Here is a 19,993-nt window from a genome sequence, read left to right as displayed (position 1 = left end):
GGTAATCATATGACTCCAATGTCATTCCACAATGGAGACAATGCACAGAAATACAAATATTTTATATTTGTTATATATTTTATAACAGGTGGCAACTGACTTCCAGTGGGGTGGCGACTGACTCATATACAGTGGACTGTATGTTTGAGTGTTAATGTTTCGGTCAAGCAGGAGAAAGGAATGTTTGGTGAGCTTGAGTGAAGTGGAATGATTGAGCATATGGGGAGATGGGGGTGGCATCTGGTTTGTGTTACCTGTTTGATTCTGTGTAACAGAGTTTGTGGATGCACTGCTGGCTGTGTTGTAGTTGCAGGGTCCAGTGCCACCACTAGAAGGGGTTGAGGAAGACGAGGCTGGTGTGGGGCTGTGCTGGGGAACATGAGCAACTGCAAAACCTGGAACACCACACACACATGTAAACTTGCTTAGATACTGATAGCCATATCAGTGATTGTCCTGAAACCTTTTCAATATTAGGCTTGATTACTCAAAAAACAAGTTGGAATCATGGTTAGTCCTTGATGCTTTAGACATATTGAACAGTAGTGCTCATGTGGGTGATGCAGGCTGAGGTGAGTCAGACATGCAATGTGTTACAATCCCATTTTCTGTTCTTCCTCACCAATAATATTCTGTCTTCCCTTCACTGTCTCTATCCTATTAAGTGGCAAAGAAAGTATAAGGAGGTCACATACACTGGTGGCCAAAAGTTTGGAATAATGAACAGATTTTGCTGGTTTGGAAGGAAATTGGTACTTTAATTCACAAAAGTGGCATTCAACTAATCACAAAGACTAGTCAGGACATTATTGATGTAAAAAACAGCACCATCACTATTTGAAAAAAGTCATTTTTTCCCCAACACCTTATCCTTGAGTAATCACGCTAAATTGCTAATTTGGTTCTAGAAAATCACTTATATCAAACACAGTTGAAAGGTTCATTAAATGAAGCTTAACATTGTCTTAGTGTTTGTTTTTGAGTTGTCACAGTATGCAATAGACTGATATGTCTTAAGGTCAATATTAGGTCAAAAATGGCAAAAAAGAAACAGCTTTTCTAGAAACTCAACAGTCAATCATTGTTTTGAGGAATGAAGGATATACAATACTTGAAATGGCCAAAAACTGAATATTTCAAAGTTGAACACAACAGTCTTCAAAGACAAAGGACAACTGGTCCTAACAAGGACATAAAGAGATGTTGAAGGCCAGATGTACAACGAGGATAAGTACATCAGAGTCTCTAGTTTGAGAAATAGACGCCTCATATGTCCTCAGCTGACAGCTTCATTGAATTCTACCCACTCAACAACAGTTTTATGTACAACATTAAAGAGAAAACTCAGAGGTGCATGCCTTATAGGAAGAATTGCAAAGAAAAAGCCACTTTTGAAACAGAAAAACAAAAACAAAAAGGAAATAGAGTGGGCAAAGAAACAAAAGACATTGGACAACAGATAATTGTGTTATGATCTTAACCCCATTGAGATTTTATGGGATCAGCTAGACTGTAAGGTGCGTGAGAAGTGCTCGACAAGACAGCCACATCTATGATAAGTGCTACAGGAAGTGTGGGGTGAAATGTCACCTGAGTATTTGGACATACTGACAGCAAGAATGCTAAGGATCTGCAAAGATCTCATTGATGCACGTGAAGGATTTTTTAATGAGAATTGAAGTAGTTTAAGAAGTTCTGATATTTTTTTCAAATTGTAATATACATTTTTCACATCAGTAATGTTATCGTTAATGACTCTATATTGTGGTCAGTTGAATGCCACATTGGTGAGTAAAAGCACCAATTTCTTTCCATAAGAGCAAAATCTGTACATTATTCCAAACTTTTGGCCACCAGTGTTCATCTTATTATATCAAACACTTGCAAATACACTCTTCATACAAACTTTACTTTCTGATTATTGCCATACTAATATTTCAGATCTCTACATTTTACCACAAAATGACAACTCTTTTTTTTAAATGAATGTGAATTGTGCTAGACTGTGAATATGCCAGGCCAGTATAAACACTTGACACTAGGCCAAGAGTTCTGGGAACCATAATGCCTTTTACCTGAACCAACATCACGTCATCAAAAGGGAACGAGAGACTACTCTTAGTCATCCATTTTTCTATACAGACAACTCACATTAGTCTAAAAGCCACCTAAATCAAAGTAACAAAATATCAATACATTATTAAATATTGAGCGAATTGTTATTATGTTTTTGGTGCTATTTTTGTTGACAGCTTAGGAAAAAATGGACAACTTCTGTTAAGGCCATTTAAGGCCAAAACTGCCAAAATGTGATCATGAAAGTGTCACAACTTTCCTTCTCTTTACTTATGGGAAGGTCAAAAAAAAAAAATCTAAATTCATAATTTACTTACACTCATGAACACATTTAAGTGGTTTCAAACCTGTTTTGACTTTTTTTCTTCTGTGGAACAGAAGTTAGGTGAACTATCACTTTAACAAAACACAATGCCATATAGTGTATGTTCAACAGGTGCCAAATACACTGATCCCCCATAGGGACGAGTGATCCCATTTAAATTCACGTGAAACCTACTCAACTTAAAAAACTAAAACAAAATACTGATCTGGAACCAAAAAAGAAATGTAGTCCAAATAAGGGAAAAGTATTCTGACAATGCAAGATCACAGTCGGCTGAGAGGAAGCATTACCCAGAAACCTGGTTCAGGCAAAACACAACTGTAACTAGAAGCACTAGAAAAATTCAGAGGAAAACAAAATTAGGATGTGTGATTTGCACGAGAAATAGTCAAATTTCTATGCAGATCTCAACGGAAAGTTTGCTAGCAAACCAGTTTTAGTATTGTGGTCTCTCTATTTACACTTTCTAAATAAAGGTTGAACAAATGAAAACGCAAAAGAGAAACAAACAAAAAAAAATGCAAGAAAACTATTTCGCAGCATTTGTTTCACAACATGTACTAAATATAACTTATTTAAAAAGAAACAGGAACCACTGATGTTGAGAACAATTTCCTATAAAAACCAAATAAAAAATGGTTAATAAAAGTCTTCTAGTACCATGTCATCTAGAATAACTATAAGAATAACAGTGAACAGCATTTGAATGGATTCTTTAGGAAGGTATGCAGCAACTTGCTTTAAAACAGCAATAAAAGACAAACAACAAATGCATGTTTTTAATTACCTTTAGCAATAAACAATCACAAATGATCAAAGAACCCCAGAAGACATGAAAAATACTGTACAACAGCAGGAGTTTTAAAATACTGTATACTGCCAAATGTTTTTTATATTAGTAGGCCATCTGGGTATTCAATACATACTAAATAATGCAGACACAGCAAGGGTAGTAGCCTAAGTATGTTCGACTTGTGCCTTCATAAAACATTTATGGTTTAGGGACATGATTCTCACTTCAAATGTGGAAGGTCCCAGATTCAAATCCTGAATAAGTGTAATATTTTTTTATAAGCACTGTTCTGAAGTATAAGGCATAAAACATCTGTGCACTTGATTCAAGCCTTTGGAACACAATCTTCTGTGATTTCCTCCATAATCATTCACAAAATTACCTGGAACTTTATCAACAGACACGAAGGCTGGGCCTCGTCTGGACTGGTCATAGAAGCGGAAAGGCAGCTGGGATGAAGTAACAGGCGGCTGGCTGAAGCCCAGCACCTCCTTGGAAGGCTGAACAGGAAGGTCCAACAGAGCTGCAGCACCAATGTTTATGGGAAGAAAAGGAAGGTGTGATGAGAGAGATGGAGACACTGATTTATTTTCTGTTTATTTTGCTCTGGCTACTAATTAAAGGAATAGTTCACCCAAAAATAAAAATTCTGTCAACATTTACTCACCCTCAAGTTGTTCCAAACCTGTTTTTCTTTCTTCTGCAGATAACAAAAGAAAATGATTCATAGAATGTGCTGGTCGCTCTTTTCCATGCAGTTACAAAAATAGGGACTGAAGCTTTCAAGCTTCAAAAAGTATGCAAAAGCACCAGTATCATAAAAGTAATCCAAATGACAAATGTGGCATGAGAGATATCTGATTCACAAACAAACTCAATCTTTTGAGTCATCGCAAAAGTAATTTTGCAATCTTGTGATCGCAAGTATTCTTGCAAATTCAGCCAATCTCCGCATTATTTGGGGTACCTAGCAATTTTGTATAATTTCCGCAAAAAACGTAAATCTGAGGGAATCCCATCGCTTCCCTTCATGTTTGATAGTGGCAAAACAAATGCACAGCTGCCATTGTGTCATCTTCATAGTAACAGTTTAAGCGTCTCTGCCTCGTCACTTCCACGTTGTGCGTTCACTATCAAAATCCTTGTGTAAACTTTCACGGGACCGCAGGCAGCACACATGCCAAATACATCACAGCTAGCATTTATTATTTTCCCTGAGTGCTGCGAATAAGACAAAAAAACCTGCGTTTATACAAAGATTCCCAAAGATTCACTTAAAAACCCCATTAGTTGTGTGGTAAAATGTGATTAGAATTTCATGTGCTTAATACAGTAGGCAATGAATCTGAAAATGGCATTTATGCTGAACACTTATATGGTAAAAACAAATGTTCATAAATGTTTTTTGTTTACTTATAGGCCTATATGCAACTTATATTTAAAAATATGACAAAAAATATTTTTTTGAAACACTTGTACATAAATGCTCAAATATATTAATTCTAATTGTATTTGTTCATCTATGGCCATATATCAGATTTCAATATCAGACAATGTAATAATTGCAACAGGCATAATTATTGAATCCTCATTTGCGTTTTAGTTTACAAATGTACTGCCTGTCTATTTGAACGTTATAAGTTTTCTGTCAATGTCTGAGGCAGAACATTTTAATACAAAAATAATTAAGGGTCTTCCAATACCCACATGAATTACTGAGAATGATTCTGCATTTGTGCATCACTGAGGAAATAAATTCATTCAGATTTGGACCAACACGAGGACAAGCAAATGAAGAAAGAATTTTCATTATTGGGTGCACTCTTCCTTTAAAATGAAGAATACCTGGAAAAGAAAAGTTGATTAATTACCAATAAACTTTATGGACCTGGAATTCAATAATCTGAAATGTTATGTTTACTCTGTACTGTTAAGAATGACTAAAGTTTTGTAAACAGACGATAAGAGTTGCTGTTTAAAGACATAGTTTATGGACTTGGCTGCAAAAAACAGTTTAAAGTGGGAGGCATCCAGGAACTGACCTGCTATCCTCTGCATTTTCATGCGTCTGGCCTGGATGCGACCCTTGGCCAGTCTCTGTTTGGCGATGATGCAGCGAATGTGGTCTGCAAAGATGAAATTGGCCTGCAGGATAGGGAGAGGCTTGGCATGGGGGTTGGATGTGGGCTTGTGAATTATGATATTCAGAGCCCTGCTGTCATCTTCCACCCCTGAAACCTGCATATCCTGTGAAAATAAGCCTGACAGTTTCTTCACAGAACATACTTTTTGCCTTTTTAAATTGAATCATCAGCATATGCAGGGACATTTGATTACGGACATTAGAAGCATTACATCAGCCTTTCAAGCATTCTATCCTGCTGATTAAACTAGCAATCCTCTTATTGGTAGATTACAGCTGTGCCTAGTTCAAAACATCAAAACATGTAATTACATATGTGACGCATCACTTAAGACCAAACATCACCAAAGGTGAGATGCTGACAACCAAGTAAAATGGCCTTCCATTTATACATTTTTTATGATTTTAGTACAAACATGCAGGCCTATCAATCTCACTACTAGAAGGTAAGTAGAGGTAAACTGATTTTACCTCTACTTTTTACCTGATATACTGATTTTACCTGATATACTGATATATCTAAACCGATTTTACCGATTAATCGGTGCAGATAGTTGATTTTTTTAAACTATCGCTATGAGCAAATATCTATGGTGAGAGTTAATTGCAGATCATTGTTTATAATTAAAAGTCCTGTGTTATGCACCAAATATTTATTTTTTCTGGTTATTCTTGGGATTTTGGTTGAACAATAAACTGCGTCTGGGATTTTAATCTTTGTCTGTGCCCGTCATACCAAGGAAAAATAGGATTTTTTTTTGACATTCTATAAATAAATTTGAAAACCTATCGGCCAATGAAACGTTATATAATTATTGTAGTTAAAATATGTTAAGGCTTAGAAAATAGAAAATTAATGTTATAATAGTTAACATTTTTTTATTATGCCTCTAGCTTTTACCATGTTTAGGTGAGATAGAGTGATGGGGTTTGAAAAGTTATGCAGAGTTTACAGTTCTGTGGAGGTCACCGACAAAAGCCTGAAATCGTAGGCAAATCAGAGCTCGCTCCCGTGAGTGACGATCGCAATGTATGAACTATCAAAGACGCAATTTGAGAGAAGCACAGACGCGTCGCCGATGTCAGCGAGATATCTAGCATGTTAAATATCTGGACCAGTCTGCGATTCCAAATCATGCAATGTGAAATGTGTTATGACTTAATACAACTGCAGCGCTGGCCTACAGCCAATGATAGAGCAAGAAACGGGCACGAGAAGTTTCAGTGGGAGGAGTCCTGATGTACCTGCAACTAACATGGCTGAGGAGTTGGAGAGAAATTGCCAATTCTCTTGGACAGTCAGGTAAGCAAATAGGTATTTTTTCATATTGTAACCAATAAAATATATGATTAAAAACATACCCATCGTATTCTGAAATGCATAACATACGATCATGCATTTGTTTTCTTATCTCGTATCACTTCTCGCGTGTACTCTTTTGTGAAACGTAATTTGGAGTCCAGGCAGGGTCAATAGTGAAATGTTTTGTAATGTAATGTAAATGTTTCACCCCCGTCGCTGATTCGTTGTGTAATTTGAAAACGCTACGACTTCTATGACGAGACAGACAGTTGTGTGATATGAACGGTACCACAATCCGAAGTCTTTGAAAGTCATGTAGTGTGTAGGAGGCATTAGGGAACTATGGGTCTAAAGGCTCACATTCACCCTTGCACTGTGAAATTCCACAGGTGAACAAGTTATCCCAACTGGAATCTGCATGTTCAGGAACTTCTCCTGGTGGACTGTGGCCAAAAAAAATAAATAAAAAATAAATAAATAAAAAAAATGTCCAATGCAAATTTTGTTCAGGACTTAATTTTGGTGAACCTTGGTGCATGAATTTGCATAGTTGACCAATAGCAAATCTGTGTGTTGCAGTCTTTAACACCTGCTTCACATTCAGCCACAGCTTCTTCACCTAAGAACTTTCACAGTGCAAGCGTAACACATTTGACTTGAGGGTAATTTCATCCATATTGGTTTGTTTAGGATATTTAGGATGCTAAGTTCACTTTCATTTTTGGGCACTTTGTTTGAGGTAGTGTATTTGTACTTCTGCAACATTAAACATCAAGAACAACCAAAAACAGATTTACCATTCAGAGATTTTTAGAGTTGGTCTTTAGGGGAAGCCCATAAATCCTTTCCTATGTTACATGTGTTTACCCTATGATCTGATAAAAATAATATTTTTGCTACTGAGCAGATCAGGGTCCTGACAAGAACAAGGGCAAAGTGCACTTTTGCATTGTTTGTTTGCACATCACATTTGCAATGTAGGGGTGGGGTTGAAGCAGACCTGCAGAAGGCCAGCAAACTTGACAACACCCCAGCCCAGACGCTTGGAATCCGGTTCCACCAGACTCATCTGGTACACGTCCACAGCGAGGAAGCGCTGTGCCTGAAGCCCATCTTTACTCACCACCATGCAAGCAATAAGATCACTGTTATCTACAAGAAAAAGAAAAGGACAAAATTGCCTAGGCTAAATAGATCATTCAAAGGGACCTTCAACAATCTTACATAAATCAGTAAAGCACGCTCAATGTTCAGACTATGAATAGGAGCGGTGTGAACCACTTTGTAGATCAACGTGTTTAAACAAACAATAAAAGAAATCTATCATGATAAATGACACAGTTGCACCAAGAAGTATTTGGCCTCATACTGTAAGCCACACTTAAAAATGTATGAATGTCACTGCATTAGAATATCAATAAAAGTGGAATCTGAAAACAAATGTGTGACAAGGTCTCTTGCTTAGTCTTGGAGGAAGCAGAGGCCAGGTAAACGGTCCATGGAAATATTTATTTTACACACTTTTCCTTTCTAACACACAAAAGGATTGCTTTTCAGCACACCAATGAACACACACTGGACTACTGTGAGCGTCTCTCTCGCTCTCCCTCTCTCTCCTCCGGTGGTCTAGATTGCCCTTTTATTCCTCTCCACTCTCACGGCAAACACAAAACAGCTGTTATTGGTGATTTCCCACAGGTGCCAATCCTTATTGTTCTGTCCCTTTCCCAGCCTCGCTCTCTGCAAACGTCGCTCGGTCATGCCCCATAACCAAAAAATGATGCAGGAGGTTTCTCAGAACTATCTTCACTTTTCCAAGCCATTTTTTTTTTCAATTATTTTAATCAACCAGACCAAACACCACTCACAGAATGATCACAGGTGTTTAGTTTGCAAGTATGGACATGTTCTACTAATGCGTGACAACCCAAAAGACTTCAAATACTTTGTCGTAAATTAGAACCGTATATTTTTTATAATTTAAAACCTAACCAGCTTCTTTGCTAAATGTTTAGATTGAAAAGTGTGCTTGTTCTATGTTTCTTAAAAATAAATGCACCTGTGTGTGATATTTTATTATCTAAAGCAATTTAAAAAAAAGACCTAAGAGTTCAAATATTTAGGAGCCACTGTATTCTGGGTACAATGTGTTCTGTTCTATACACAATATCACATTGTTTTAATACCCTCTGATTGCATGTTTCATTAACTTATTGTTACTATTTAAAATCACCAACTAAACCATTTCCAAAGAAATACTAGGACTTGCATAGATAAATATTCATCCATTTCATGTGCTTACAAAATGTCACCTAAGAGTGAATTCAATCATTTTATAGTGTGAAAAAATCAGTGAATGTTAACCTGGCATAAAACAAAACACTCTGACATGAGGGAGTTTTTAAAAACACTCCATTGAGTCATGATCTACAGAGTATATGACACCTACTAGAGAAGGCGTAGGTGGGGAGGGGATGCAGGTCACAGACGACTAAAATTGGTTTCAGGAATACAAACTAAAACTACTAATGACTGAAACAGCACTGTTATATTGGAGTTTAACAGAATATGACTTGGTAACAGTTTCTCTTTATGTACTTCCTAAGAAGTCACTCTTTGAGGTTGAGGAATAACTTTAGAACTGAAAGGCAGAGCACCACTCTTCCTTTTAATAGCCAAATGTCAAATGTGATGACAGAGAAGTGTTGCCCCTGGGTAATTTATATGCTCTATACCAAAGAATACATAATCATGCAGCTGCTGGTTAATTAATCATCCAAACAGAAAAGTAGTCTTTTGTATATTTAAAGCCACAAATAGCATAGGCACATGCTTTAAGACATCTCCTATCCTAAGAACGATTGGGAAGCATTTTACAGGTGGTTAGTTCTGGTTGTGTTGGCTAATTTGTTATAAAGTTGTTTTAAAAAAGGAAACAAAGCAGACTATACTTATATAGTCCTTATAAAATGAAAGAATGCCTCTTGCTCAACACTGGCACAGAAAGAGTTAACTAAAGAATAACCAAGAGCATGTAAAAATAACCTTGACGACATGAGTAACTAAGGAAGACAATCCAGACATTACAGCATCTACTGAATCATCAATACACCAAGAAAAGCAACATTCTGCTTAATTTCAAGGGAAAATACAATCGGCAAGTGTGTTTAAAAAACCCTTATTAATAGAACACATTTCAGCACTAAACTAAAGTAGAGGTGGGGTGTTACATATAAAAGTACAATGTGACTAAGTGTTCAAGTGCTTTTCTGAGAACTTATCACAAAGCATTCACATGACAAGAGTGTAATAATTATTACGTAAATACATGCAAAAAAGAAAGCGAGTGGGGCATAAAATATATTTGAGCATGCAGTTGCATGTTTAGCCGTTAAAATGAATTCTTTGAAAGATTGACATTAATGACAGCAATAAGTGGAAAATATTAAGTCTGAATTAATGTACAGTTGAAGTCAGTTTACATACACTTTAGACAAAATCATTTAATCTGAATTTTTCACAATTCCTGACATTTAATCATAGAAAACATTCACTGTCTTAGGTCAGATAGGATCGCTACTTTATTTTAAGAATGTGAAATGTCAGAATAATAGTAGAGAGAATTATTTATTTCAGCTTTTATTTCTTTCATCACATTCCTAGTGGGTAAGTTTACATAACAGCAGTGGCCAAAAGTATTGGCGGTGACATACATTTTGTGTTTCACAAAGTTTTCTGCTTCAGTTGTTGTGGTGTTGATTCACATTATTTGTAGATTTTTGTGCAGAGTGATATTTTGATACAGATGCATTTTAAATAATTGCAAAAAGCTTCATTGGCCAAAACAATGAACTTAATTACAAAAACCCAAATTTCACTATATTTGGCCCTGGCACAAAATGACCAGCTAACATAATTTCATCATATCAGCAGCACCTGGGAAAGTGTGAACGAGTACTAGTCAGGTGAAATCACTATCACTCTGATTGGATTATAAGAGCAGACTGATTGCTATAAAAGGAGGAAAGAAGTGCTTCCAATCATTGTGTTCTTGTTTGCAATGGTTACCTCTAAAGAAAGACGTGCAGCCATCATCACTTTGCATCAAAATGGCCTCACATGCAAGGAAATTGCTGCAAAGAATATTGCACCTGAAAGAACCATTTACCGGATCAACAAGAACTTCAAGGAGAGAGGTTCAACTGCAGTGAAGAATGCTTCAGGATGTCCCAGTGTGTCCCCAAGCATCAGGACCGTCTCCTCCTGAGGTGTCAGCTATGGAATCGTGTCACCACCAGTGCAGAGCTTTCTCAATATTGGCAGCAGGTTGGTGTGAGTGCATCTGCACGCACAGTGAGGTGAAGACTTTTGGACAATGACCTGGTGTCAAGAAGGGCAGCAAAGAAGCCACTTCTCTCCAATAAAAACATCAAGGACAGTCTGAAATTCTGCAGGAAATACAAGGATTGAACAGCAGAAGACTGGAGAAAAGTTATTTTCTCTGATGAAGCCGCCTTCCGACTGTTTGGAACATCTGGAAAATCGGTAGTCCGGAGAAGAAAAGGTGAATGCAAGAGTAACTTCTCCCAGTGATCCAGGAGCAATTTGTTGATGATCCATGCATTTTCCAGCATGATGGAGCACCATGTCACAAGGCAAGAGTGATAATGAAGAGGCTTGGAGATCATTACATTTACATTTTGGATCTGAGGCCAGGCAACTCCCCGGATCTTAATCCCATAGAGAACCTGTGGTCAATTCTCAAAAGGTGAGTGGACAAGCAGAAGCCCACAAATTGTGATAAACTCCGAGAACTAATAAGGCAAGAATGGATTGCCATCAGTCAGGATTTGGCCCAGAAGCTGATATCCGGCATGCCAGAGCGAATTGCAGAGGTTATGAAGAACAAGGGTCAACACTGTAAATACTCTTTGCATATATTGGATGTTTTTACCAATAAAAGCCTTTCAAACTTATGAAATGCTTATCATTGTTTTCCAGTATACCATAGAAACATGTGAAAAAAATCATCTACAAATACTGAAGCAGCAAACTTTGCAAAACACAAAATGTATGTCACTGCCAATACTTTTGGCCACAGCTGTAGAATTTGTTAGTATTTGGTATCATTGCCTTTAAATTGTTAACTTGGGTCAAACATTTTGGGTAGCCTTCCACAAGCTTCTCACAATTTTAGCCAATTCCTCCAGACAGAACAGGTGTAACAGAGTCAGGTTTGTAGGCCTCCTTGCTTGCACACGCTTTTTCAGTTCTGCCCACAGACTTTCTATTGGACTGAGGTCAGGGCTTTGTTATGGCCACTCCTGTACCCTGACTTTAATGTCCTTAAGCCATTTTGCCACAATTTTGGAGGTATGCTTGTGGTCATTGTCCATTTGTAAGACCACTTTGTGACCGAGCTTTAACTTCCTGGCTGATGTCTTGAGATGTTGCTTCAATATATCCACATAATTTTCCTTCCTCATGATGCCATCTATTTTGTGAAGTGCAGCAGTCCCTCCTGCAGCAAAAAACCCCACAACATGATTCTGCCACCCCCATGCTTCAAGGTTTGGATGGTTTTCAACAGCATGCAAGTCTCACAATTTTTCCTCCAAACATAACAATGGTCATTATGATGAAAAAGTTACATTTTTGTTTCATCAGACCAGAGGAAATTTCTCCAAAAAGTAAGATCTTTGTCCCCATAAGCACTTGCAAACTGCTTTTTTATGGCAGTTTTGGAGCAGCGGCGTCTTCCTTGATAAGCAGCCTTTCAGGTTATGTTGAAATAGGACTCGGTTTACTGTGGATATAGATACTTGTCTACCTGTTTCCTACAGCATCTTCACAAGGTCCTTTGCTGTTGTTCTGTGATTGATATGCACTTTTCGCACCAAACTACCTTCATCTCTAGGAGACAGAATGCATCTCCTTCCTGAGCGGTATGATGGCTGCTTATACTTCTGTACTATTGTTTGTACAGATGGACATGGTACCTTCAGGCATTTGGAAATTGCTCCAAGGATGAACCAGACTTGTGGAGGTCCACAATTTTTCTTCTGTGGTACAAAGAGGCACTGAGTTTGAAAGAAAGCCTTAAAATACATGCACAGGTACACCTCCTATCAGAAGCCAATTGTCTAAAGGCTTGACACCATTTTCTGCTTAAAGGCACAGTTAACTTAGTGTATGTAAACTTCTGAACCATTAGAATTGTGATATAGTCAATTAAAAGTGAAACAGTCTGTCTGTAAACAATTGTTGGAAAAATAATTAGTGTCATGCACAAAGTAGATGTCCTAAATGACTTACCAATACTATAGTTTGCTAATATGAAATCTGTGGAGTGGTTCAAACATTTGTTTTAATAACTTCCTCCTAAGTGTGTGTAAACTTCTGACTTCAACTGTAGGTTCATACAATGCATCATGATCTACTGTGTGCATGGCATGCGTCATTTCCTGCATGTCTAAAAATAACCTGTGTCGAAACAGGCATGTCAGTATCTCAGGTTTATCTGTCTGTCTATCTGTCTGAATATCTGTCTCTCTTGTCGCTTGAGAGCAAGGCACTTGTTCCATCCACTCACTCATGAGCCATTCCTGGATGCACATTTAAAGGACATCAAAACTGCTATCACAAATCATGATGATGCAAGATGTGCCAGCTGTACATTGCAGGGCAGTTATTGTGAAGTAGGGCTATATATTCAGAGATTTTCCAGGCAGGAAAATTGGTGTTCTTAAGAGCCAACATAAAGTGCAAATTATTTAAAAATATATATACCCCAATATATAACCCCAATTCTAAAAAAAAGTTGGGAAAGTAAGCAATATGGCAATAACAACAATATACCCTGTGCTATATTGAAAGCACCACAACACATTATTTTATGTTTATATAATTTTTGTGTGTGGAAAATATACACTCATTTTAAATAATTCCATGAAAGTTGTGACAGACAAATATTTACCACTGTTTAACATGACCATTTCTTCTAAATGACAATTTTAAGCATTTGGGCACTGAAGACACAAGTTTGTTAAGCTTAGCAAGCAGAATTTCCCCCATTTATCCAATATGCAGGTCTTCAGTTGCACAACTGTATGGGCCTTTGTTGCCCTATTTGAGCATCATTATGCACACATTCTCAATTCGAGACAGGTCAGGAGTGCAGATTGACCAACCCAGCACCCGCACACATGACGAAACAACGTATGAATTGTTGGAATTCTTGAGCATGAGAAAGGCCAAGATAATGGTAAAATTCCTAGATGGGCTCTTTCCAAGTGAGCTCACTGAGTTCTGGCTCAGAGATCCACTGAGGGAGACAGGCCCCAACCAATTCTGGCCAAATTTCTGAGATCATCCGTGGAGTAAAGGAAAGCTTTCTTGGAAGAACCACAGCATTTTCTTGATCCCGAACTTTGCGAATTCGATAAGAGAGAAACACGAACGTTTCAGGGAATGCGACAAGAAAGAAATGCAAACGTTTCAGGGAATGCAAGAATCTCTTACATCAATGAAAGGTCGCTTTTACTCTGATGTTTCCAGCCAAACTAAGAATAGACACTAAGGATGGCCATAGAGGATGTATATGCCCACAGCAAGCATTGTCCTTCATAAAGACAATGGAAATTGTAAGACATTTGGTGATTTTCACGTTGCTGCCCATCTTGACTCTCCGAGGAAGTTGGGCTCCTTTTTTGTTTCTTTTTGTGCTGGTACTGCTAGCGGCTGGAGCTTGTTTTGTGGAGGAACACACCTCCGGGACAGTTATGTGGATGAATCTACATGTTTTTTTTGTATTGGCTGGAGTTTGATTTATAGATTATTTTTTGCTGGGTAATTCTGTCTCACAAAATTTGTATAGAAGCACTGGTCTTGAGTAATCCAATTGCAAAGTTATCATGGGTTTCCTGTAGGCCCACAAGGACTGTTTGTGTTTAGAGGTGCTTGTTCAACGAACCATAAACAATTAATGAACATGCACCTGTGGAACGGTCATTAAGACACTAACAGCTTACAGACGGTAGGCAATTAAGGTCACAGTTATAAGAACTTAGGACACTAAAAAGACCTTTCAAAATAAAGATGCCCAGGATCCCAGCTCATCTGCGTTAAGTGCATTTGGCATGCTGCATGGAGGCATGAGGCCTGCAGATGTAGCCAGGGCAATAAATTGCAATGTCTGTACTGTGAGACGCCTAAGACAGTGCTACAGGGAGACAGAAAGGACAGCTGACCGTCCTTGCCATGGCAGACCATGTGTAACATCTGCACAGGATCCGAATTTCACACCTGCGGGACAGGTACAGGATTGCAACAACAACTGCCCGAGTTACACCAGGAATGCAAAATCCGTCCATCGGTGCTCAGACTGTACATAATAGGCTGAGAGAGGCTGGACCAAGGGTTTGTAGGCCTGTTGTAAGGCAGGTCCTTTCCAGACATCACTGGCAACAACAACTGCCTGAGTTACACCAGAAATGCACAATCCCTCCATCAGTGCTTAGACTGTCCATAATAGGCTGAGAGAGCCTGGACCGAGGGTTTGTAGGCCTGTTGTATGGCAGGTCCTTTCCAGACATCACTGGCAAGTGATGTTGATCTATGAGTTTTGGATGAAGGTTCAGAGTTTCATATTTGACATTCATATTTCGTTTTGCCCCAGACTCTGTATTCTGGGCGATCATAAATTTGGGGGACAAACAAATAAAAAATTGGATCCTGACTAGTGATATTATTGGCAGGCAGATTATTTTAAGGAAATGGAAGTCAGATAGGGCACCCTCATTTCCGGTGTGGTATGACTTCCATATACTCTCACCTAAAGGATTATTAGGAACACCTGTTCAATTTCTCATTAATGCAATTATCTAATCAACCAATCACACGGCAGTTCCTTCAATGCATTTAGGGGTGTGGTCCTGGTCAAGACAATCTCCTGAACTCCAAACTAAATGTCAGAATGGGAAAGAAAGGTGATTTAAGCAATTTTGAGCGTGGCATGGTTGTTGGTGCCAGACGGACCGGTCTGAGTATTTCACAATCTGCTCAGTTACTGGGATTTTCACGCACAACCATTTCTAGGGTTTACAAAGAATGGTGTGAAAAGGGAAAAACATCCAGTATGCAGCAGTCCTGTGGGCGAAAATGCCTTGTTGATGCTAGAGGTCAGAGGAGAATGGGCCGACTGATTCAACCCAATAGAGCATCTTTGGGATGTGGTGGAACGGGAGCTTCGTGCCCTGGATGTGCATCCCACAAATCTCCATCAACTTCAAGATGCTATCCTATCAATATGAGCCAACATTTCTAAAGAATGCTTTCAGCACCTTGTGGAATCAATGCCACGTAGAATTAAGGCAGTTCTGAAGGCGAAAGGGGGTCAAACACAGTATTAGTATGGTGTTCCTAATAATCCTTTAGGTGAGTGTATATATATGATTATTTATTTTTGGTGTGTGTGTGTGTGTGTATTCTATTTGTGACCATATGGGTGTTTGCTGTGGGTCAGGGTGTGGTTGGTGATTAGGGAGGGGTAATAGTGGGAATTAAATGTTAAATGTTGACTCAATGTATATTTGTATTTTCATATATGTTTATAGTCAATAAAAAATGTTTCACAAATTTGTTACATTTTATTAAACGATTAGTTCAGTGACACCTTCTGGAGCTGTCACTAGTTGGCGACAAATGAGCATCACTGAATCATTTTGCGTCGTTCATGACCTAAATCTACCAAGAGACTTTATAGAGTTTAAGCATTAAAAGAACAAAGCAGATCTATTGTTTTCCTTCAGTTTGAGCATTATTTTTCATCCAAAAAAGACAACAATAATAGTCTAATAATATTAATGAGTATCAATAATCAATATCAACATACACCAAGACAAGCCCCAGGCCACTGAACTGAATACTCTTCTGGCCTCATTTGATTTGGAAAGGCTACACACCACAGCAACTCACAGATCGGGCAACCAGCTGGACCTAATTTTTACACGTAACTGTACCACCTCAAATATTATTGTTACACCTTTACTTGTCTCTGAACACTACTTTGTTCAATTTAACATGATTCTTCCATCTGTAGTAAAACCGACTCCACCGTTGGTTTGCACACGTCTTTCTTCTTACAGGCATTTTTCCCACTTCATTTAAGCAGGCTCGAGTAACCCCACTGCTGAAAAAACCTGCACTTAACCCCACACAGATAGAACACTACAGAACAGTCTCTCTCATCCCATTCATGGCAAAAACACTTGAAAGGGCAGTTTTCAATCAGAATCTCTCACAGAACAAGCTGCTGGATGACAATCAGTCAGGCTTCAAAAGTGGACACTCCACTGAGACTGCCCTGCTGCCACAGAGTCGCTGAGACAGGCAAAAGCTGAATCCAAATCATCCATTCTAATTCTGCTGGACCTTTCTGCTGCCTTTGACACAGTCAACCATCAGATACTTCTCTCCACCCTCTCTACTCTGGGCATCAGAGGAACTGTGCTGGACTGGTTGACCTCCTATCTCACAGATAGGTCCTTCAAGGGAGCCTAGTGATGTGAGGTATCCAAGCCACATCAGTTACTTACTGGGGTACCTCAGGAATCAGTGCTTGGGCCACTTCTTTTCTCCATATACACATCACTGGGACCCATCATTCAGCCACATGTTTTCTCTTACCACTGCTACGCTGACGACACGCAAATCTACTTGTCTTTTCAGCCCAACGACACCACAGTGACTGCTCTGGTAGACATCTTGGCCTGGATGAAGGAACACCACCTGCAACTCAACCCAGCCAAGACCGAACTCCTTGTCTTTCCAGCCAACCCTGCTGTTGAACACAACATCACCATGCAGCTGGGTTCAACTACAGTATCGCCTTCCAAAACGGTCAGAAATCTAGGGGTAACCATCGATAACAATCTAAATTTCACAGACCACATCTCAAAGACTGCAAGATCATGTAGATTTACACTCTACAATATCATGAAAATAAGACCTTTCCTCTCTGAACATGCCACACAACTGCTTGTTCAGTCACTTGTCATAACTAGACTGGACTACTGTAACTCTCTAATTGCAGGCCTTCCTGCATGTGCAACTAGACCTCTGCAAATAATCCTGAATGCAGCAGCACGTCTGGTCTTTAATATACCAAAGACAGCGCATGTTACACCACTCTTTGTCTCTCTCCACTGGCTGCCGGTTGATGCACGTATTAAATTCAAGGCGCTGATGCTGGCATATAAAACAGTCACTGGGTCTGCTCCAGCATACCTAAAATCATTTATGCAGATCTACACTACTGCCAGAAGCCTGCGGTCGGCTAAGGAACGTCGCATTGTTGTACCAAAACAAAGAGGCACCAAAACACTTTCCAGGACTCTCAGTTTCACCATACCACATTGGTGGAATGACCTTCCCAACTTCATCCGTGAAGCTGACTCGCTCTCTGACAGCTAAAAACACATCTTTTCCAAGAGCACTTAACCAGTCACAAAAAATAAAAAAATAAAATATATATATATATATATATATTTATTTATTTATTTATTTTTACCTAAAATCTGTTACGAATGCTATTCTGATGCTAGTAAAACTTTTTAGTATGGCACTTTTCATACAAATGTCTCCTTAAAATGATTCGCTTATGTTTTTCCTCTTTTGTAAGTCGCTTTGGATAAAAGCGTCTGCCAAATGAATAAATGTAAATAATGTTCTTAGCTTCTCCATTAAAACTTGCAATTCATATTTACTGACTTCATTCGAATGTTTAAGAATTATATAAAGAAAGCAGATTAACGGTATCATTTTACTACAGTATTTAAACTGCTGAGCAAAGCTTTTTTCAGAAAAGACCACAATAGCCAAATAATAATAATTTTGAGTTTCAATAATTTTCTTTCGTCATTGTAAAGCACATTTTACATGAGTGCAGTTGAGGCGTCAATGCTACGTTCAATGCCAGCGTCAAGCGGCACATTGCCCTCCACATTGCAAAAAGTGTCATGAAGGGGCGATTTTACGAGTTTGCCACACAAGAAAGCAGGTGTGCACAATAAATATTGAAATATGTATTTGGATGAGAGAAAAAATGGCCAGTTTCTTTTATAGCAGAAAGTAATAAAGATTTGTTTATGTTTAGGTCTTAGCGTTTTCTTGGTTATTTTAAATTAACCAAGGTACAAAAGGTATAAAACTATTAAAATACTGATACTAGTAAAATACTAAAATGTTATGATACATTCAATATCTCTCTACAAATTTGGACAGTTTTTTTGTTGCGTAGTACTGTCAAAGACATTGTTTGTGAAGGAAAAACATGTGAGAAAAACACTTTGGTGTAAAGTGGCACCAATTCATAGAATTCAATGTCTGCAGTGCTGACACAATTCATGTGAATTCATACCCTTAACCTGTATAAATATCAGTCACTTTTGCACATCACAAAAGTGACCGATTATGGTTTCAAACCAGTGAATTTTGTCAAAAGGTGAGGAGTCTGGATCCCTAAAATTATTTTTTCATTCATTTTATTATTTTGTGGAATTTGATAATTTTCCATGGCACACCTGACAGTCTTTCATGGCACAGTGGTTGGGAAACACTGGTCTAAATCTGAGATCACATTTTCCCCCGTTCTGATGGTTGATGTGAACATTAACTGAAGCTCCAGACCCACATCTGCATGTTTACACTCCTAGGTTTACCTATAGTTATAAACACTCACTGGCCATTTTAGGAAAAAATACTCAGTGACCTACTAATGCTCTTTGCAGAAAGTATTTTTATCAATTTATCTTGAATCCTAATGCTTGACCTATTCAAATACAGACTGAAAACAGTCAGCCAGATGTCTGGCTTGTGCATTAACCCTTTTGTGCTGTGAGACAGGAAGCAACAGTGGGTTGATTTTGGCAGCAAGATCTGAGCTTCCTCCCACCTGTTTACACTTCCAGGGCTTGTTCTGCCCACTCTCTGACCCAGCCTGTAGGTGCTGCTCAAGAAGCCTTACTGTTAGACACAAGATGTACTGGAAGAACTCAAGGCTGCTGCCCACAACGGCTGCAACAGCTTCAGCAACGGCCTCAGTGGAAGGTCTGAGTCAGTTCTCTTGCTCACACACCCCCTCTTACCTGTCAAAGTGAGAGGCCCTGAGATTACAGTACACCTGGACACAAAAGCTATGTTAAAGGTGCTGAGACAAGGGGCCTCCATGCAACACATTAGGGTGATGTAAGAATCGGTTAACAGTGCAAACCCACAGATTGCATGAAAGATGTGTACGGTGCATAGGCAACGAGAGTGTGATTTCGTCATGTGTGGTAAACCCTATTTGACTGA

General features: G+C 38.6%; 1 protein-coding gene across 2 annotated transcripts in view; it reads right to left on the bottom strand.

Moving 5' to 3' along the window:
- Positions 1-19,993, bottom strand: part of clec16a (C-type lectin domain containing 16A) — an 81,910-nt gene that overhangs the window by 14,761 nt on the left and 47,156 nt on the right. For both annotated transcript variants that reach the window (XM_052131285.1, XM_052131286.1), the window contains 4 exons: positions 7,641-7,792; positions 5,237-5,441; positions 3,577-3,717; positions 255-395 (listed from right to left, as the gene is read on the bottom strand). In XM_052131285.1, the coding sequence (XP_051987245.1) occupies positions 255-395; positions 3,577-3,717; positions 5,237-5,441; positions 7,641-7,792 (639 nt within the window). The remainder of the gene's footprint in view (positions 1-254; positions 396-3,576; positions 3,718-5,236; positions 5,442-7,640; positions 7,793-19,993) is intronic.

The sequence above is a fragment of the Xyrauchen texanus genome, chromosome 8 (assembly GCF_025860055.1).
Source record: "Xyrauchen texanus isolate HMW12.3.18 chromosome 8, RBS_HiC_50CHRs, whole genome shotgun sequence".
Taxonomy (NCBI): Eukaryota; Metazoa; Chordata; class Actinopteri; order Cypriniformes; family Catostomidae; genus Xyrauchen; species Xyrauchen texanus.
This window is presented reverse-complemented; position numbering and strand designations above follow the sequence as displayed.